The following is a 21,703-nucleotide window of genomic DNA, read 5'->3' as shown; positions in this document are numbered from 1 at the left end:
CAGTAGCAACTCACTCCATAAGCACTACCCCTCTCGGAAACGGGAGGATTTCCAGTATATTGAACACCTCTGTCTCTCCCACAGTAAAAAAAAAAGTCACAATGACCTGTCCAAGGAATAGTGCGGCCATCTTCCCCCAGTACAATGCTTTATAACTCCAGCCATTTTCAGTCCTCATTGGCAGCAATACAGGAAGCATTCTTGAAAGTGGAACCCCCACAAATACAGTACTTTAATTTATTAATGGGTCTCACTTCCCTTGAATTCCTCCACCCCATTCAAACCTGTAAACCATAAAGAAACAAGGGCAGGCAGAAGGGTCTTTCACAGCTTTATTGAAATGTTGCCATTACAAGGCGACTGGAGGCAGGAGAGTCACAAGGGCCAGGCTGGAGCCTTCATTCAGGCACCTGGGGAGGAAGAAGGAGAACAATCCAGCTGAACTGCAGGACACCCACCCCTACAGGAGCTCCTCCTGCCAGACCCTACCTGTCCACTGGCCAACATCTCCAAAGTCCTCTGCTCCCTCCACATCCTCTCTGGTGCTCTCAGCATCTTCACTGGAGCTCTGAGGGTCTCCCTCCTCATCCTCAGTCCAGTCAGCTCCCACATCCAGAGGAGCTTCTACTGGTGCCACAGCCACCCGACTGCTGGTCACCAGGCTCCTAGTACCTGTGGACAAGTAACACCCAGGAGTGAGGGATCTGCTATACCCAGAGACCCACAGTCTACTCATCTACACAGTCCCTTTGTCCAGCACGGGATCATTCCTCAGTTGTCCAAGCATGGTTGTCTCCTGGGCAGAGATGCATCCACAAGGGATAGAGAACCAGACCCACCTTCATTCTGACTGCCAGCACACCTGGACTCACAGCAGGCACAGACCTCATGGTCACCATACAGCTCCTCCCACCTGGAGGAGAGGAGGACAGGTGAGGCCTCCACCTGGCATGTCCCAGAGCACCCTCAGCAGGTTCCTTGCAGAAGTACCTCTTAGCCTCCCTGTTGTAGGTGCAGGACTTGGTCCCTGGTGTTGCTTTAGCAGGAGCCACAGCCATGACAGTGCATGTACAGCTCAGTCACTTCATGCTGCAAGAGGGAAGGTCACAGCATTAAGGGATCAAGGCCAATAGAGGGACAGAGAAGGACCTTCTGCCATCAGTGAAGGCAAGCTGGCAGCTCTAGGCACTACAGCTGCCACAGTCTGGTTCACATCTAGATCATGGATGGAAAAGCAGACAATGGATCAGTAGAGCAAGAAGGCTGAGCAGCCTTTGAGAGCAGTACCTTCCTGGACAGCTTCTTCTGGAAGAGGAAGGCATCAATTGTGAAGCGGAGCACATCCTTCTGCTTGGAGGGGACAAACCTGGACAGGCAGCCATCTGCCGTGCTGTCCACCATGCACCTGGGGACAAGGACAAGGATGAACCCCTGCAGGCTCTCGGGGCTCCTGCCCACCTCTGCTCCCAGAAGGGGCCGTACCCCAAGTTATCGATCACAGGGAAACGGGGCTGCGAGTGCTGGTCCGGTTTCTCGGTTACGTAACACTAGTGGATGTACAGCCTCTGCTCCGCTGTGGCAAAGTAGGCAGTGGCCTGGAAGTACATGGGCTGACCCAGGAAGTACTCATCCTTAGGAGAGAGCCGGACCCAGTGGGCTGGAGAGAGAAAGACAGCATTACACCTGCACACAGCACCCCCTGCTGGCAGGAGGAGCCACTCGCTCAAGGAGCTTACAGTTGGTGGTGAGCAGGACAAAGCTGTGCTTGTTTTTCAGGTCCTTGAAGAAGGTCCTTCTCCTGGCCCACGTGGGGACATAGCCAACCTTGTAGGAGTAGTGGAACCTGCAGGACAGAGGAGATGAAGGGCTTCTGGACACTTTCCCAGCAGCAGCAGAGCCCTGCCTACCTGTTGTAGGAGCACTTGATCGGCACAGAGAAGGGAATGAAGTGATGCACAGGCGCACTGGAGGAGGGCGGGGCATAGCGGAGAGTGTTGGAGTACACCAGGCGGCCCTGGACAACCTGCAAGGTCACAGAGGAAGGGGTATTCCCAGGAAAGGCACTAGCCCTACAGTTCACATCAATACATTGCCTGTAGATGAAGACCGGCTTACCGATCGCTCGGTACCGCACTCGTGAAGCCCGTAGATGAAGTAGAAGTAATGGCGTGTGGTTCGGCTGACGCTGCAGTTGCCCAAGGTCACCTCCGATGGCCGACAGCTGAAGCCGAACAGGAGCCGACTGACCCTCACGTACATCCTGCTGGAGTCGCACCACACAGCCACTGCTCGGGTGCCCCCGATGGCCGGGCGAGCCGGCTGCTGCCCTCGCTGGGGAGGAAACAGGACGCTCTTGATGTAGGCGGGTAAGGGGCGGCTGCCGGCTTCATCTTCTCCTTGTTGAAGTAGGGCGAGTACGCGTCTCTGGACACGGGAAGGCGGCGAAAGTCGGGAGCCAAGGACTGCGAGTCGTTCTCGCTTGTAGACAGGTCTTCGGAGGGCGCATCTGCCAGGTTCAAGTCCTCCAACTGGGCTGCATCTTCAGGAGCCGGGAGGTCGGCCTGGAGCGCCAATTCCCGAGAGTCCCAGCCAGCCGGCCCAGCGGAGACCAGTGCGGGGAGCCCGGCCCCTGCGCACAGGCACAGCACAAAGAGAAACGAGCGCATCGCCAAATTAACGTCCCGCTTAATTGCTACAGGAGTAAAATAAGTAAACCACAAAACCGTGTTGAAGCAAGAAAGCATAAAGTGTGAACGCGGTGACTAGGTTTTTATACTGGCAGGACCTGCTACCGCACACCTGGTCACACTACCGCTCAATCAACACAATCAATTACACACAGAGACCCGGATTGTTCTCAGCGTCTAATTAGAACCTGCTTCCAGTATGAGGCGGGACTCCGTGAAGCCTCCTGAACACTTTCCCGTGTGTATCTGACCTCAGCGGAGGAGTTCCACGCAATTTCGACAGAATTAAATCACCCACACGTGTAAAATTTGCTCAGATTAATTTATTGTTCAATTAGTTTCTAATTTCCGAGGAAAGTGTGTTAAACTCGCTGTCAGACAGAGTACGGAACATGCGACACGTCCGTCCACACTTTCCTTTATCGAGGGGGCTGTTCTATCAACACGTACCGCAATGAAAATAATTTTACTATTTTTCATGTGTAATTGCATGTCATATTAAAATGTGTAATACAAGCATTTCTTTGCTTCCCAGTAAAGAAATACTGATCAGCTTTTGACATGATCTGATAATAATTTGTCTGATTTTCCAGAGATTGCTTTTGCTTCGCAGCACTGAGAACCTATGGAAGCCCGTTTCCGCCAGGGAGTAAAAAAAACGCACTATGGGATCTCAGAATTGTGACTTAGAATCATAGAATTGCGACCTAAAAACTCAGAATTTTGACTTTATCTCTCACATTTGCGACTTCGAAATAGCCCATATTTCATTGTCTGTCCTTTTGTTATTGTAACGGATTCGGGTTCTAGGGTTTGTGCCCTCGCCGCTCCCACCCTACTTCGTGCCTCAAACCCCGTATTGGCTCAAACCCAGGTCTTGCTGGCTAGAACCCGAATCCGTTACAATAACAAAAGGACAGACAATGAAATATGGGCTATTTCGAAGTTGCAAATGTGAGATATAAAGTCAAAATTCTGAGTTTTTAGGTCGCAATTCTATGATTCTAAGTCACAATTCTGAGATCCCATAGTGTTCCCAAGAAAGCTGAATAACGCAAAAGACATATTCCCGATTTTAATTTAGATACACATTTTCTAATGCAGCTTTCATTACAAGACAGTCTATTTCTCGAAAGCGTGTTATGTAAAAAAGAGAAAAATGAAAATATATGCGACCCACTATGCCTTCCTCCAAATCTTTTTCTAGATCTCTTCGTCATACCTTCTCTTCCTCCCTGGGCCACTTGCCCGCTTCTCTCACTAAACCAGCATTCCGTCTCTTTACAGCTATCTGTTCCAAGACCAGGCTTTCTAACCACCTTCTATTCCTTTACAGATGTCGTCGACATAATATCATCCCTAAAGGATTTCGCCTTAAATTTAATACCTTTTCTTTTGACTCTGATACCACCCAGAGTAACACTCAGAGACTTCTAAAACAATTTTCTAGGAAACTAATGCTCTCTACCATTTTCTCCCTCAAAAAACAGATTATCCTTTCCGACAACAACATCAAAGAGGCTAAGGAATTTCTACGGCTGACAGCTCCACATCATCTTCCCTTCATAACTAACCTCATTAGATCTCTCAACTCTAAACTCGACCAGTTTCTCACTACAGAGAAGGCCAAAAAACTCAGTCATCTTCTACAGAAGAAAACCATCAACACCCCGAACACCCTCACCAACCCTAACCTTGTTGTCACCATACCTTCTGACCCTTCCCTTTCACAGGATGAGCGATCCCTCCTCAGCAAAGGGCTCAGTTTTGTACCAGTTCCCAGGAAACTGGACATCACCCAGACCAATGTCGACCTTAACCGCTTTTACCGCAGGATCCGTCTCAGAGCACATTTTGCCGACAATTTCTCTTCACAGGCAGCTGATAACAACCCGGTTATTGATGTCATTAACAACATTAATCCCAAACAGAGCTGTTGGACTCCCTCCTCTGGCCGTTTTCCACCAGTTGATTATTTCATCAACCAATGCACTAATCAAGCTCCCAAGGCACTCCCTATACCCAGTAAACATAGGTCTAACCTCACCCAAGGAGAAAATCAGGCGCTCCAGTCTCTCCGCAACAGGGGTGATATTGTCATCAAACCAGCGGACGAAGGAGGTGCTGTTGTGGTGTGGCGTAAGGATCTATATATCTTTGAAGCCTCTAGACAACTAACTGACACTTCTGCCTACCTCCCTCTCCAACAGGACCCTACCACTGACTACCAAAAGGAAGTGGTTTCCACCATTTCCCTTTTTATCAGCAGTAACGAGCTCCCCCAGGAGGCGAACCGGCTCATCATGGAACATCCACAGGTATCTCAATTATACCTCCTCCCCAAAATCCACAAACCGGACACCCCTGGACGCCCCATCGTATCAGCATGTAACTGTCCAACTACTTACATCTCAGCCTTTCTCGACAGCCTCATGAGACCGCTGGTTGAAGATCTTCCCTCATACATCAAAGACACCAACCACGCGCTCCAACTTTTTAATGATTTCCAATTTCAGGGTACCGAATGCTACATTTTTACCATGGACATCACATCTCTGTACACCGTCATTCCCCATAATGACGGCCTTACAGCCCTCAAGCACATGCTGGACAAACGCACAGTGCTTGATCCACCCACCCACACCCTGGTACGCAGTGCAGAATTGGTCCTCACACTGAACGCATTCTCTTTCAATAATCTTTTTTACCAACAGGTCAGTGGAGTTGCCATGGGCACCAGAATGGGACCCAGCTATGCCAACATTTTTGTCAGCTGGGTAGAAGAACGCTTCTTCGCTTCCTACACTGGCTATGTCCCTGACCTCTACAAGCGATATATTGATGACTGCGTCGGTGCCGCCACATGCTCCAACGATCAGCTTGAGTTCTTCCTGCACCATTTCACCAACTTCCACCCGTCCCTCAAATATACGGTTAACATATCTTCCACCACTCTTCCGTTTCTAGACATCCACTTGTCTATCAACTACCCCCGACTGTCCACTTCAGTTTATTACAAACCCACGGATTCACACAGCTACCTCCTGTACAGCTAATTTCACCCCAACTACACTAAAAACTCTCTTCCTTTTTCACAATTCCTTAGGTTACGACGATTATGCAGCGACGACATCGACTTCGAGAACCAAGCCCTCGAAATGTACTCATTTTTCATCAACAGAGGATACCCCAGCAGTGTGATTGACAAGGCCCTTGCCCGAGCCAAAAACACCCCCCGGACCATCAACCCGATCAGGAACTCCCGCCGTAAAAACTGCATTCCTTTGGTGCTTCCTTACCACCCTAACACACTTCCTATCCCCAGGACCATTAACCAGAACTTTTCCATCCTACAGGATGATCCCTCCATTGGGGCCCTCTTTTCTGATCGCCCTATCATCTCATATCGCCGACCACCTAATCTGCGTAACCTCCTTGTTCACAGCTCCCTTGACCGCCCTCAACAACCATGTAACCCTGTCTGTAGATGGCTCTGTACTTGAGCTCCAATCAAAATTGAAAAACCTTGGGGTTATATTAGATTCTGGCTTAACATTCGACCCACATGTACAGCATACTGTCAAAACATCTTTTTTTCACCTTAGAAATATCGCAAGACTACGCCCTATGCTATCATTAACTGTGATCTTAAGCTGATCAACATATTTGTATTCTCTCGAATTGACTACTGCAATGCTCTGCTCCCTGGGGTATCTAAATCTACTCTGAACAAGCTGCAGTATGTCCAAAATTCAGCAGCCAGAATCCTGACCAGGTCTAGTGCAAGTGTTCACATTACTCCTATCCTGGAGTCCTTGCACTGGCTTCCGGTCAAATTCCGCGTAGACTTTAAAATCCTCATGCTCACCTACAAGGCTTTACATGGCTTGGCACCTCAATACCTGTCTGAACTTTTATCGCCCTACTCCCCACCTCGCAACCTCCGCTCTTCAAATTCTGCCCTCCTTACTGTCCCCCAAGCCCGTCTACATTGTATGGGCGACAGGGCCTTCTCCTGCTATGCCCCCAAGCTCTGGAACTCCTTGCCCAAGGATATTAGAGAGTCACCTTCTCTAAACTCCTTCAAATCCAGACTCAAAACCCTCCTTTTCAGAAAAGCCTTTACTTAACTGCTTCCATTCTTCACCCCTCTGCTCTTCTTAATACCATCTTCCACGGTCTCCTCTATTGTTATTGTTGTATTGTTGTAATTATAATTGTGTCCTGTCTTGTGAAATTTTCTTATTTATTGTTGTAGTCTTCTTATTTATTGTTATTGTCATCCTGTAAAGCGCTTTGAGAAGCCACCTTTAAAGGCGCTATATAAAATAAAGTTTATTATTATTATTATTATTATTCCCCTGTTCACACGTGCAGTGCGGCTTGTCCGTCTGTTTATTTGTGAGCTTTGGCGAGACACGGGTGCTTGTGTATTAGCGTGAGCGTTTTTTATTCTGATCATGAACAGTTTTACAAGTCCGCAAAGGATCGAGGAAAGGTTTATCGCCAGCTGAAAAGAGACACAGCGCTTCGGCTGTGGAGACTTGTTCGGCTGGCGTTCGGAGAGTCGCGTTTTTCAGAATTGTATTGAGATCGTTTTCCACAGAGCTCAGATGTCAAAGCACAGCAGCAGCTCTCCACAGCGATCCTCTATAGCGCCCTTTCTCCCGCAGCTCCGTCCTCATTGGAAGGAAGCAAGAGTGAAAGGCTGAAGTGAAATAGAGCGGGGACGAAGGCAGTGAAGAGAGAGAACGTGGGAAGAAGAGAAAAACGCAAGGGAAAAAAAGTAGCGTCGTAAAAGAGGTGACGGAGCTGTCCTCTCAATAAGAAGGGTGCCAGCGAGCTTTGCTCTCGCTTACGGCCACACCCCCTTGAGCATGCCTGATCTCGTCTGATCTCGGAAGCTAAAAAGGGATGGGCCTGGTTAGTACTTAAATGGGAGACCGCCTGGGTATACCAGGTGCTGCAAGCTTTTAAGCGCAGGAGGCGCCCTATCCCCGCTCGCTCGCTCATTCCCCTGTTCACACGTGCAGTGCGGCTTGTCCGTCTGTTTATTTGTCAGCTTTGGCGAGACACGGGTGCTTGTGTATTAGCGGGAGCGTTTTTTATTCTGATCAGGAACAGTTTTACAAGTCAGCAAAGGATCGAGGAAAGGTTTATCGCCAGCTGAAAAGAGACACAGCGCTTCGGCTGTGGAGACTTTATTAATAAGGCCCCTCAGTAGTTGAGATCTCTGTTATACCCATCTAGAAACATGCAATCAGCATGTTATTGCTGAAGCAATAGTCACAACATTATTCCACACCTGGGTGAGAGGCGGGTGATGATGACAGTCGTGCTTTCTACACCTTATACTGAGCTCAGAAATGGACCAAGCGGACATCTCACGAGCAGATCCCTCCGCGTATAAGAAAGGCAACTTGTCTCAGCAAAAATACCACGGATTCACATCCAAAATATGATAAAAAGGCAAAAACCCCACACTTGGAATGCAAACGTACCCTAAAAAGGAAACACGGTTTTAAAACGAACTTGATTTTCCCCTGGAGAAACCTTTTTATGGACACACATCGCATCTATTACACATGTAGAACTAAATATAAAGATAAAACTTAATATAAGAAGTCATGACATATCACACATGACGAAGTCTGGTCCAGAATAAACAGTTTACACTGACCCACCTTTATTTACCCTGGTCACTCACTTCTATTAACTGTTTAACTGGGTAACAAATTAATATTTGTTTCAATTTGGGATCTACACCTGGGAGCCCTGAAATGTTGGCCAGAGGGGAGAAGCTTATATTCAGACGTGAGAATATATTAAAAAAAGGATCTGATGTTGTTTTTCACCTGTCTAATCAAAGCTTGTTCAAAAATTATCTGATTATAGGACACACGAGTTTATAATCATACTCATTCCACTTTTTAACCACGTATGTATGCACAATATGAAACGTATATACACTAAATCTCACGTGTGACTCCCATAATATACATTTCTTTACGAAAATTAGGAACACTTACTACAATTATCAACCCCCCATGACGAGGCAATATTTCATACCTTTGTTTCTTTGTGGGTTCAAAGTTCTGTCCTGTCGTTTCACACGTAACGTTTTGGTAGTTATCTCAATTTTCCTTTGCAATTATCTCCAAGATCATCATCAACTTTTTGTAAAACGCTATGCACAACTGATATTTAAAGAAAGTCCTGTACCAAAACGTCTTCGTAGGAAAAGACAACTTTTTTTTTCCTTATGTTAGTCGCTACACGGTTACTCAGAAAATCCATTCACCGCCTTTAAAAAAAAAGTTTCGTTTTTTATTGTGGTTCACTGACATTTCTGTCACAATTCTGAGGGACCCCAAATAAAATTCACTTGCCGGTATAAAGACGCCGGCGAGGATAAGACAGGTATCGAGCCACCTGCGTATCTAGAGGACGTTTAAAATAAAAAAAATGGCGTGTAATGTTGCGAAGGGCTACTGTTTTTTTTTAATAGTTTGTCGATTGTAAGGGACGTGGGCCGCGACAGAAATACTGGACGGGGTGGGAAAAGGTTTATTGATGGTTTATTGTACCGCAACGGTCACAATTGACTCACCAGCAAAGATGGCACCGAGGCCACATCGACTCCCTCCCGCTCTGCCTCGCACCGAAGCTCGAGCTGCGGAGCGCGACGCCAAACCGCCGGTCCGCGGTCGCGGGCGCCGGACATAGACGTCATAAACCCTTCCGAGGCGCAGGAATTATAGATCACTGTAGTTTCTTCTGGACCCGGGTTAGGGACAGTGTGCCCTCCGTGAGAGTCTTCTGAGGAAGCCAGTGTCTCATGGGTGTCCAGGCTTGGTACCATCTGTCCATCACAGGACACACAGACACACACACTCACACACCCTGGACAGGACACCAGTCCTTCACAGGACACACACACACTCACACACCCTGGACAGGACACCAGTCCATCACAGGACATACACACACCCTAGATAGGACACCAGTCCATCACAGGACACACACACACACTCACACACCCTGAACAGGACACCAGTCCTTCACAGGACACACACACACAACCTGGATAGGAAACCAGTCCCTCACAGGACACTCAGACACACACACTCACACACCCTGGACAGGAACCAGTCCATCACATGACAAACACACACTCACTCACACACCCTGGACAGGACAGCACTCCATCACAGGACACACACACCAGGGCCAGTTTTCCCAGAAGCCAATTAGCCCAAAAGCCTGTCTTTGGACCCGGAGAACACAGGGAGAACATGCAGACTCCACACAGACAGTCCCCCCCCCCCTCCGGGTCCAGACCCGAGCCCGGAGCCCCCCCGCGCTGAACCCCTCCGTACAGACGGCCGCACACAGCTCCGTTGTTCCCGATTCCCGAGGTCATCTGTTAAAAGAAGCCGGTGTGTTGCCTCCAGGTGACATTTCCTACTGGAGTCAGGACAGGAGGCTCTTCTGTACACAGAAGGGGGTGGGGGTGGGGAACAAGCCGCCCAGCCCTGTGGTTGAAGCCGATACCCCGGCTTCTCTCCAGACACAGCTGGGTGAGCTCCTCCAGTCATTACAGGGGGCTCTACTGTACTCAGAGGGTGGCGGGGGTGTGGAACAACTCCTTTGTTTGGGGCCTTGGGGCATTCTTGTTGTGAAAGGCGCTATATAAAAAAACTGAATTGAAATTGAATTTTACAGGTTTGGGTTTTTCGGAGAGCTTGTCAGAGATCTTGTCTGACGTGCCATTTCAAAAACGTAACGACACTCCTCACGTCCGAGCGCCGCCGGTCTGTGACGTAACGTATGCTTACACAACCATGACGGTTTCATCATGGACAGCACGAAAGCCCGAAAAGTGGTTGACGTTTTAATTTGGCAACGCCACGATGGATCCCAGTTTTTTTTTTTATTTTGGAGGCCAAAGAGGACAAAAAAGGAAACGTCCGGAGGTGGATCGATGGTCATCTTTGCGGTTGTTCTGATGTTCTGGAAAAAACAAAACAAAAAAAAACGGCTCGCTTGCCCGGTCGTGTAGTGTTTCCACACTCCACGCAAATCAACTTCTCTTCGCCCCCGTGGGCTAGTTGCCCGCCGCACCCCTCTCACGTGATAGGGGCTTCCCCTGGCTGTGACGTACTTACCCTACCCCCTTCCGCCAACGTCATACCGAAGGTCGCGCTTCGGGCCGCGGCGATGTTGACGGACTGTCTTGTAGCGTGAGAAGGGTTTAAATTTCGACTTAAGGAGTTGGCCATCGTTATATTTCGCGAGGTATCATACGGGGGGAAAAAGAACATTTATATTTATCAACCTACTAGTAATACTGGGTGGATGTCACGTTCCCCAAAGTTCAGTGCCTCTCTCTAATAAAGTAAAAAACCGACATTAAACTCCGTTCGAAACAGCCGTTTGTTATTCTGTTGTGAGGTGTGAGGGCGGAATGCAAATCAAGTTGGTGAATAGAAAATGAAACAGGAGTCACTTCTTGAGCTATGAATTCCAAAAAGTATGAAAACCTGTGCATTTTAACAGTGCAGAATACTCATAAATTGCACTGACTTGCTTGCTTTCTTCTGTTGCTTTTATATTTCAGTCATTCACTGTCAGCTAGCACTGGAACAATTCAAGAGAGGTAGAAACAGAAGCTGTCAGGAGAGGGATTTGAACCCACGCCTCCATTTGGAGACCAGAACACCCAAGCCCACTGGAAAGACACATGTCCTTGAATCTGGCGCCTTAGACCACTCGGCCACCCTGACAAGCAAGAGCAAGTACTGTGCTGAATGCACCAGTAGTTGACTAAACTGAGTTTCTTCCCTGAAATTATTTGCTTACGAAGAGCCAAGTTGCCTTGAATGGATCTTGAAAATCAAATATACGGGTGGATTGTTATTCGGTTGTGAGTTTTGAGGGGCGTATTATAAATTGAGTTGGTGAAAAGGCGCTTTTTGTTAGTCTGTCGGGAGGCTGCACAAGGTGTTTAGAGGGAGAACTTCTAAAAAGCAGGCTCTCTATGTTTAACATCAAGGCAGATTTTTTTTTTCTCAATGGAAATGCTCTTTGGCGCTTTCAGCTTTACGTAGGGAACAACGTCTGCCAGATCACTTTTGAGCAAATGCAAATGGTAATGTGCCACCAAGTACATTTAATATTGGCTGTGGTAGCGAGTTGCTTTTGTTTGCAAAGCTTTTACTTCTTTAAACTGAATCATCGGCAGGAGTAGCTTATTAAATCTTTGCTCATAGCGCTCCATCAGAAATACATTGGAGGCATTGGAGACCCACGTGGTGTTACCACCCCCTGCCAATCCCTGATTGGTTGATCAAGGTGAGATATGAGTCACTTACTCCTGACACTTAGGAATGCAGTCCAGATGTCCATTCGGCACTCCCTAGACAGATAGGCGCCAATGGATGACCATAGATCATGATAGCCAGGCTTAGCTAAGTGGATCTCCGTTTGGGAGCTGTCCCTTATCAGAAGAAAACATCTTAAATCAGCCTGCATGAATACTTTCTCTGTGGCTGCACCACAGAGAGGGAGAGTGAGATGGGGCCTCATTTAGGAAAGCACAGCAACGCTTAATTCTGTCTTATTAATAAGCATTGCCGCTACAGCTGTAAAGTTATTTGGCAAGCATGGACCTCTGAGAAAGAGTCTGAATCCATCAAGAAGACAGGAATTCTAATATCGCACTGCCGTCTTGTGTACAAAATATTTGTTCAGCTCTGACGTCTGTGTGCGTTGACAAGGCATCTCAAAAGGACGTATTAAATAAGAAAATGATCCTTTCTGTTACCATTCCTGCGGTTGGAGCGTTGTTTCACCCTTTTACGTTCTACAATATTTACAGACAAGGTTTTATCACTGGAGTTGTACAGAACAAGTGTGCATCAGTCCATGAAAATCATCAGTACCGCTGTTTTTCTATGCATAGTTTAATCAAGAGCACTTAAAAGATGCAAAAGATGGATTGTGTTCTGTGAGCACCTGCACATCTCTAAGTCACTTCCACAGCCTTCTATGTCGGGGGTATAGCTCAGGGGTAGAGTGCATGCTTTGCATGTATGAGGTCCCGGGTTCAATCTCTGGCATCTCCAAGTGTTTTATGTTACTGTGCTCACATCGCAGTCTTCTGTTGAGTGAGAACTCTTTGCTCGTGTTCATAGAGAGCCAGGTTTACACAATTAAACTCGAAGTGCTACAGTGTTCTCTGCAGTTTTAAATGTACCTCCAAAGCATTTAGTTCTGTTAACTACCAAAGAATGTGAACTAATTTAAAGTCACATTCAGGAAATCCAGAGAACGTCTTCAAACTTGTCGTGGCTGGTGCAGAAAAACCTCACCCGGGATGTTGAATCTCACCCGGGATTTCCTGAGAGATCATTCACCGAGCGAGTCCTCCCTCTGGATTCCGCTGAAAGCTGCGCGAATTCCTCACAGCATATCCTGTACTGTGTAGCACAGTGACAAGAACGCCTTGAGTTCTTTTCCATATGTGAAGGAAAATGCAAAAGAGCATGAAAAGTATTGATGGTATAAAATATCCATGGTACAACTCAAGAAAGAAACTGACGGACAAAACAATGACATTTGATGATTACAAGAGAAACACAACTGTCCGAACATGGGCTTGGATCCTGAACACTTATGTTAAAACACAAAGCAAAGGTTATAACCTGTCAATGTCTCCATGTCTTACAGTTTATGAAATAACACAATTTCTTACTTTCTTATTAATTTCTCACTATAGATAGATGATTGAATTTGAACAAAATCACAATTAAAAACATTTTGGGTTAAACTGTTATTCACATTCTCTAATAAAGAGGAAATGTTAGTGTTTTCCAGTGTGTGAGCCCATTTGTAAAAAAATAACAAATAAAAGTTATATGAATTGAATTGTTCTACTTTTTAGGCTTGCATAGTCTTATTGATATTTCAGTTAAATATTTTCTTCTGTAGTAATTTCAGTTGATATTATATTAATCCTGATTTACAATTTTTGGACATGGTTCATCTTAAATAATTTGTAATTAGTTTCAGGTTTGGAAAATTGCACCCAGAAGCTACTAAAACTGGTAATGTTTGCATAATGTGTATTGTAATAGTAGCATTTTGGGTGGGAAAACAAAAGGTATTTCTTGGTATGAATCCCAAAACTTCATTGGCAGCGTTCTAGGACTTTTTGCTTCAGATAAAGCTGTCAATACATCATAGATTTCTACTCCATCAATATCAGCAGTGTTATCACTACTGAACACTAAATATAGATCCTGGCAATACTTTGTGAGATCTTCTAAAGAAAATCCAAAATTCTACTGAAGCAATCAAATTTATACGTTTATTTTTGAACGAGAAGAGGATCATTCCTCTCAAAACTCAAAACATGCCTGTCTTTTCTTTTTTTCAAGGACAAATGGATTATTGAGGTGTAAAGATGGGTTAAAAAAACAAAATCATCTGCTATTGCTGCTGTTTCTTTGATAGTTTCTTCAAATCCTTCAAGTGATCATCGATATCAAGGAATAATATCATGCACTTGTCGCCGTGCATCCTCAGCTAAAATGTTTTAAAAAGTGCGACAAAAGTACAAAATAACAACATTTATGGTTACTTCTATATTAAAATGAAGGTAAATATACCAAGATATTAAAATACAATTGTACAGTGCTAACCTAATAATGCCTGTGAAGTTTTCCAACAAATTTGAACTGTAATTCTGAAATATTATATATGAGAATGCAAAGAGAGTACAAAGATCAAATTCAATCAGTGAAAATACAACAGTAGCTCACTAAACTAAGTTTCTTCCCTGAAATGATTTGTTTGTAAAGCACCAAGCACCCTTGAATGGATGGCAAAAATCAAATATACAGATGGATTGAGAGTGTGCTTTCCAACATTTAACATTTTCTTTTGATAGGACGGAGATGTCTTCACAATCTGGATTTTATTAAAAGGAGTGACATCAGTGTAGAACAGCTTTCCTTCTTGGGGAACAACAGTTGTGTTCCATATTTCTTATTCTTTTAGTTTCAAGATTGCAATTTAGTGTGAAACAGAAAAGCCAGCTGGAAAATCTGTTACACGTCATTTACAATGGCCTTTTAACTAATAGCCCGTGCAGGGATCAAACCCCAGCTGTTGGTACGAGTTTCGTAAGGCTCTGCAACATGCAGATGAGAAACTAACCTCTGCTTCTTCATATATACACAGCGAGCTATATTTGCAAGCTTATTGCCCCCTACAGGCTCTGTATTTGATTGCGGTACGAGACCGCCCGTGGAGAAATGAAGTGAGGAGGTTGTGTTCATTAAAAGGCTCATAGCGTCCCTGGGAGGGCTCAAACCACCACCCTTTTGGTTAACACCCGAGCCACAAAGACTCATGTACAGCTTAACACGTCTCGGTCTCAGTGCAAGTGATACACTCCGTAAAAGTTTTGGAGATTCATTTGTTTTTAAAGGAAAATTACCAACAGCAGCTGAGATTTATTGGAGTTTTTTCATTCTATACTGCGATTTCTGTGTTTTGACGAGAAGGGATGGACATATAAGGTCAGAAGGCTGGGGAATTGGACCTTATGGTGAAGGCTGCAGGTTCAGCAGCAGAACCTGTTCAGTATCAGTTGACTCCCATGTACTTAAAACACTCAACTTCCGGATTTAGAGTCAGACGTGCTACCGTTGCACCATGGGGTACTTAATGAAAAAAAAACAATCAGTGTTCCTGGATCTGTTGTCGAGAACAACACCTGCTCAAGAGCTGTGAGGCAAGAATAAAATGTGGTCTGGGAAGAAGAGACTCTCTTTGGGAGAGCGGCACTCCTCACAGGAGGAAAAAAAAATTCACGACGCTGATGGGGGCTTAAAAGTAGCTGTTTGGCGTGACCTCGTGGCACAACGGAAGCGCTTCTGACTTCACATCAAAAGGCTGCGTGTTCAAATCATGTCGAGGTCAGCTATTAGTTTTTCAAGTTCTGCTTGTGCTGAACATGGAATTCATACCATGTAGTTGAGTTCTATCTGTACACCACATAGATAATCTACACAAAATAGAGTAATAAAGAACACGCATTTAGGAGCTTACGCAGCGAATACCCTTGAATACAAGAGAAAAGGCACGGTTCACATCTGTGAATCATCACCCCCTTCTTTAGAGACAGCTACATCAGAGAATGGAATCCTGGAAGTTTCAGATCTCCTTTATTATAAAGTAAAACAAACCTGAAAGTTGGAGATTTTAAGGACACTGTTTTATTAAACAGTGTCTTAAACCTGAAAATGTAATTTGAAAAAAAAACTGCTATTGGACATTAGCTGGTGCTTTTTGTAACGATTTGCTATTTCATGCTGGAAAACTAAGGAAACAGACCCAACGTTCGCTTTCAGGTGTGGTTCATTACATAATCTATTACTGAAGAGCCTGATTAAAATTTACACGAACCAGCTAGAAGTCGAACCTACAATCTTATGATCCGAAAATCATAAAAAAAATAAAGAAAGGGGCCACAGCCACAGCAAGGTTGTACGAGGTTCTGGGGCCTGTCTGGTGTGTAAAACACTTGGTTTCAGCAGTGCGGGTGCTGTATTTGAAATGCTATTGAGCCATGAAGATGACCCACCTATCCCAGTGTATTACCTGTAGTGTTATCTTCAGAAAATCCTAAAAAATATAAAGAAAGGTTCCACAACCCAAAACAAAGCTGGGAAAAGTCAGAGGACCTGCTTAGTGTCCAAAACACTTGCTGCATTGTGGGTGCTGTGGTTTAAATGCTATTGGTTTGTGAACAGAATACCCCTATCCCAGTGCATTGTGCCATATTAAATAAAAGCATGAGAAAAAGAGATTCAAAATGCAAAGCTGTGTCAGTGTTCTGTGTAAAAAATCGGTTTGAACATCATGGGAGCTGTTTTTAATAAGCTGCTGAGAAAAGAATATTTTAATCTTCCTGCTGTCAGTAGTATTGTGAATATAGTTGACCCTTACCTGAATGAAAACAGGGCGTAAAGGAAGGGTTTCAGAAATCAAACAAAGCTTTATTCCCGTGCTTACAGTCTGGGTAATGGGAGACTGCGCTGTTCTGCTTCCTATGGTCATATACGGGTTTTTCGCATGAAGCCGTATTGAACAGTATTTCTCGCGTTGTGAACGTGTGCACACAGCGGTCCCCCGGGTTCCAGTTCGTGCGTAATTACGCATCGATGAAAAACCGGAGGTTTAAAAAAAGATAATTAGCTCACTGATAGTTTGATGTAAAGGCTGTGGAAATATCCACAAGTCGTGGTCTTTAAAATGCATTTGGTTTGACGGCGTTCTGTGCTTCCATTGCGAAGATATGGACAAAAGAATATTCGTGCATGGTCAAAAAAATGTCATAAAATCGAAAAAGTAAAGGCTGAGAAAGCATCCACAATGTATTTTATACACAAAACAAGCATTCTCGCAACTCTAAGAGGTTTCGTGAAAGCGCTACAGGCGTGCCAAAATCATTTTCGAACTTCGAGCTAACTTTACCCCGGTCCATTTCGGGCAATCACAAAGGGCTTAATTTCGTTAAATGCAGGTGTTAATTTCCTTTCTGGAAAACTTGTTTTTGATTAAATTCACACAGCTTGCGAAAAATGAAATTCAATTCTTGGTTATCAGTGCAGAAGAAATATTACCGGCTGGCAAAATAAACGGTAAGATATTTTTTTTAACCGAAAACTTGTGATTCGAGAGAAGTACCCATCCGCCAGTCTCTGTGGGACAATCGGTTAGCGCGTTTGGCTGTTAACTGAAAGGTTGGTGGTTTGCGTCCACCCGGGGACGCGTTTCTTCTGCGATGTAAACGTTGTCTTCAGTCAATTAGATTTCTCAGCGAAGCCATAACCATTTTAATATTTGCAGGAAATGCGAGTGTTTAACACGTGTCAGGGTCACCGGGAAATGTCCAATAATGCCCAACATTGCAACTCCCCAGAAAACCATATTCACCCAAGAAAAAATATAGTCGAATCTTCATTTATACTCCAGTTGAATCCTCTGCTGAAATATTTTAAAAATACAATGCAGGTTTGTTTGAGAACTTGACAAGCATTGTTACGATAGCACTGTGCAGTTGGATTTTGATATTTTGACATATTTACCTTAATTTTAAACATAAATACTATACAGTATATTGTAATTTTAAAATATGTTAGCTGAGGATGCAAAGGGGTGAAAGGGAAAGGTCAGAGGGTATAGTAAAAACAAGGTTAGGATTGGTGGAGGTCGTAGGTGGTTTTTCTTTGTAGAGGATGATTGAGTTTTTTATCCTTCTCTGAAGTGAGAAATTGGAAGAGTTGGGAGTAAAGGGATCTGATGAGGTTAGTTATAAAAGGATGTTGATGTGGAGCTGATAGCCGTAAAAATTCCTAACGTTCTTGATGTTGTAATCAAAGATAAACTGCAGCAAGCAAAGATAAAGGAAATTATCTTTGCTTACTGCCCTGTCTTTCTCACACCTGAAGAAGGCTCCACGGCCAACACGTTATGTTTCCTTTCTTCTCTTTTCAGCATGGAATAATCCTTTACTTTTTCCTTTGCAGCCTACGCATGCTGACACAGCTACCCACCTGATATATAACATTCCTATAATCACAACTATGAATGTCCACTGTGGGTATTTTTTCCATTATTATTTATTTTGGCATTGAAGCATATTTTATGTAAAACCGAAGTGTCATAATCACTGAAAAACATATTTTTTCATTTAGAAAGAATTAAAAAAATATAAATCACTATGAATTACATTTAGCCTGTTCTGATCTAGGTTTTCTATATACTTTAACATGCCATGTTCAGAATGTCACAACGCAGAAATGCAACAGTGAAGTTTTGTAATTACAAATGTTCGTGATGAGTGATTTTGTCTCTCTTACCTTAGTGTCAGAATACTAAGATGTTTTGGTAACGAGGAAGGAGGGAAAAAGTAATTCAGCAGAAGGGGTGCTATTTTGTTCACTATACAGATGCAGCCATTCAAAGTGAGCGGTACAGACACGTACCACAGGTAATTGGCTGCGGTGTCGCGTATCATGACGTAAGATGACGCGGGGTACCGCGGTGCGTGATCGGTTGACCGACAGGGGCACTCGTGGTCCGTTGATCTGTCGTAGAAAGACTTACTGTACAGTAAATGTCTTTACTGTGCCCGTTGTAGATATTGAATTTTACCACTGAAGGGAAATCTTAGTAGCTGAGCAGAAAAAGAATAGGAGCATACTGTAACGCGTGTGAAGGCCATAAACTATATTAATTTTGGAACATAAACATACAGTACTGTGTATAGCTGGTCTTGGTACTTTAAAGAAAAAAATACACACCAGTATTCCATTTCTCCCTAAACATTTTAAGCATCGAAGTCTTTAACTAAAGAGATTAATAGGGAATATAATATGGAATCGCATATCTAAAGAATTTAATGACGATATGATTATATTCGTGTACTGCGACAGGGCTGTGTAGGGCTGTTTCGCCTCCCTGCTCATGCGAGTTGTCTTGTAGCCTATTGGTCTATGTGCCTGACTAACAATGCACAGCTTGTGTGTTCAAATCCAGCCAGTGCTGGACTATATTCTTAACAAACATTTCTTCGAAAAAATAGAATAGCGATATTATGGACAATCAATTGACTTTTATATTTCAAAATATCGCAACATGATCGATTCTAAGTCGTTTTTGATAACAATGAATAGTCACCTTCTTCCTTTCTGACAGCGGTTCCTGCTTCTATTGTGTGTGTGTGTGCAACAGAGTAAATTTTTATAGAGAAATGGAGGCTGGACAGTATGCGTTACAATATAAACATTTATATTGATTTAATCGTGTTCTGATTTAAATCGCAAACGCGTGTTTAATTATGTGTTTTTTACGATTTAAATCAAAACACGATTCAAATCAATATAAATGTATATTTTGTAAAGCATAGGTGACTATTCATTGTTATTAAAAAGACTTAAATTCGATCATGTCGTGATATTTAGAAATATAAATTTGTTTGGTGCGAGTGAGGTTTTATTTAATCTCTGACCAAGGGAAACGTTTCATTTTTTCAAAGAAATGTTTGTTAAAAAATAAAGTCATAGTTCCATGGGATTCAATCACAGACCATGTGACATGGAAGTCAGGAAACTAACACACAGCGCCACCGGATTTAATAACACAATAAAAACGCTATAAAATAATGAGACTGGGCACAGAAAAAGTTTACAGCACAGTACAATAATAAATGCTGACCATGACTTTAGAAGCATAAATTACCTTACACTCAATTTAAACACAAGCTGTCTTTCTGTATGAACCTCTAAGCTAGTTCATACAGAAAATATAGAAATGCATTAGCCTGATTATGATTTCCCAGGAGGTCTCCCATCCAGGAACTCACAACTGCTTAGTTTCAGTGGGTTGCCAGTTGTGAGTTGCAGGGTGATATGGCTGCTAGCTAGTCTACTAGTAACTCATACCCATTCACAACAGCTGTTCACAAAGCACTTCAGTGTTCTGCCAGGCTTTTGTGGTGAAATAGAATAGAATGAATATGAGTCATACCCCTGTACTTCCAAAGCAATTAATTTATCCAAAGTTTATGGATACGGTTGAACATTACACATAACAATTCACTCAGCTTGCTGAGTAGGGATTTTGCCTATTAGCAGAATTTCTTGACACTTCAGCAAGAAGATTAGGTCACAAGCAAGGATGTGCCTGTGTCTTTTTTCAGGCCACAACATGTAACATTGAACAAAAGTCTTCAATCTTCAATTTCTCTAGTATATGTCCAGAAGTTAAATTTTGGAGGAACTTTCATTGAAATAAAATAATCTCAATACTTTACATTAGAAAGCTAATTTCTCCAAATGCAGAAGACTGATGTGTCCTTTAATGTGAAAACATTTGTTTTGTACTGTACCCATCTTCAAAATAAAATCTCATACTTCTGACAAAAATGATAAGCAGTTACAGTAGCTTTATACTGTACCTTGTATTGTCTGCAGCAGCAATTTCAGTGAACCATCTGCCGCCATATCATATCTCGTGCTTCATGCATGAAACACACATTTGCATGTTACCTCAAACTCACATGCTCAACCATTTAAATCTCTCATAAATTCATCCAGGCTTTCTCCTGCTCAAAGGAAAAAAAAAGTTGTGACAGATAACTAAAAGCAACAAACCCTTGCAAGGTTATTAAACACTTTATAATTTTAAAGTGCACAATCTCTGAAGTTCCCTTTAACTTCACAATAACCTATAGTCATTACAGAGTGTGGAACGGTCCTGGTACTGCCCTGATATAATACTGAGCATACCTATCAAACAGAATTACCAACTGTCTACCTGGTTTTTGTGCACTTGCTAGTTTCCAATAAATAAATATATAAAACTATTGTTTATAGATTTGAAAGAACAAGTGTAGGTTTTAATGATATACAGTATGTGTATGTGAGATATTTTTATATGCTGTACACAATCCTTTGCCAGTAATTAATAATAAATTATTGTTATAGTTCTGTCACTTGCAAAAGTGAAAGTTGAAAAAGATGTCTGGCACTTGTGTGAAGTACTTACAGTATGAGTGTAGTACAATGTCTGAGGTAGGCATGAATGACTCAGCCATGGTGTTACCAAATTATGGAATTTGTTTTGTTCTTAAAGGGTCGCTTCCATAAAGATATGTTGCAGAGCTCTTCCTTGCTCAGAAAGACAGGAGCGGTAAACTATGAGCTCTACTTGCCACTTACAATACCAACAGTACCAGCTAACTTTAGTAGTGACATTTTCATGGATCTTTTTAACAATAAAATTTACAACATTAGACTTCAGACACAATTAAACAGGCCTCAAAAAAGTCTGGTACAAACATTTTCAGCATGGAATAAACTTTTACTTTAATGGTATAAACCTTAAATGGATTCATATTCTCAATAAGATTTGGTGCTCAGTAACATGACTTAGAAAAT

The 21,703-nt window shown here is 43.4% G+C and overlaps 1 protein-coding gene, 1 non-coding gene and 1 pseudogene across 4 annotated transcripts; 1 reads left to right on the top strand and 2 right to left on the bottom strand.

The window, feature by feature from the left end:
* Positions 1–318: 318 nt before the first annotated feature.
* Positions 319–2,018, bottom strand: LOC148670306 (uncharacterized). Of its 3 annotated transcripts, none has more exons than XM_088632644.1 (7): positions 1,737–2,018; positions 1,483–1,657; positions 1,288–1,405; positions 991–1,089; positions 840–913; positions 490–672; positions 319–410 (listed from the first exon to the last, which is right to left on the bottom strand). In XM_088632644.1, the coding sequence occupies exons 4-7, from the start codon at positions 1,056–1,058 to the stop codon at positions 403–405; spliced, it is 333 nt and encodes a 110-aa protein (XP_088488770.1). In that variant the 5' UTR covers positions 1,059–1,089; positions 1,288–1,405; positions 1,483–1,657; positions 1,737–2,018; the 3' UTR covers positions 319–402. The 3 variants fall into 2 exon arrangements, 2 of the variants coding, with proteins under 2 accessions (XP_088488770.1, XP_088488769.1); XM_088632643.1 differs by having other exon boundaries at positions 319–672; positions 1,737–1,843; positions 1,908–2,018.
* Positions 2,019–7,540: 5,522 nt separating this feature from the next.
* Positions 7,541–7,659, top strand: LOC148670305 (5S ribosomal RNA; annotated as a pseudogene).
* A 3,701-nt stretch (positions 7,660–11,360) lies between these two features.
* Positions 11,361–11,473, bottom strand: trnal-caa (transfer RNA leucine (anticodon CAA)). The gene is made up of 2 exons: positions 11,436–11,473; positions 11,361–11,406 (listed from the first exon to the last, which is right to left on the bottom strand). It is a non-coding gene; the product is annotated as a tRNA-Leu (tRNA).
* Positions 11,474–21,703: the final 10,230 nt, after the last annotated feature.

Source organism: Lepisosteus platostomus, chromosome 5, assembly GCF_059453375.1.
Source record: "Lepisosteus platostomus isolate fLepPlt1 chromosome 5, fLepPlt1.hap1, whole genome shotgun sequence".
Lineage (NCBI taxonomy): Eukaryota > Metazoa > Chordata > Actinopteri > Semionotiformes > Lepisosteidae > Lepisosteus > Lepisosteus platostomus.
Note: the sequence above shows the minus strand (reverse complement) of the source record. Positions and strands in the feature narration are given on the sequence as shown.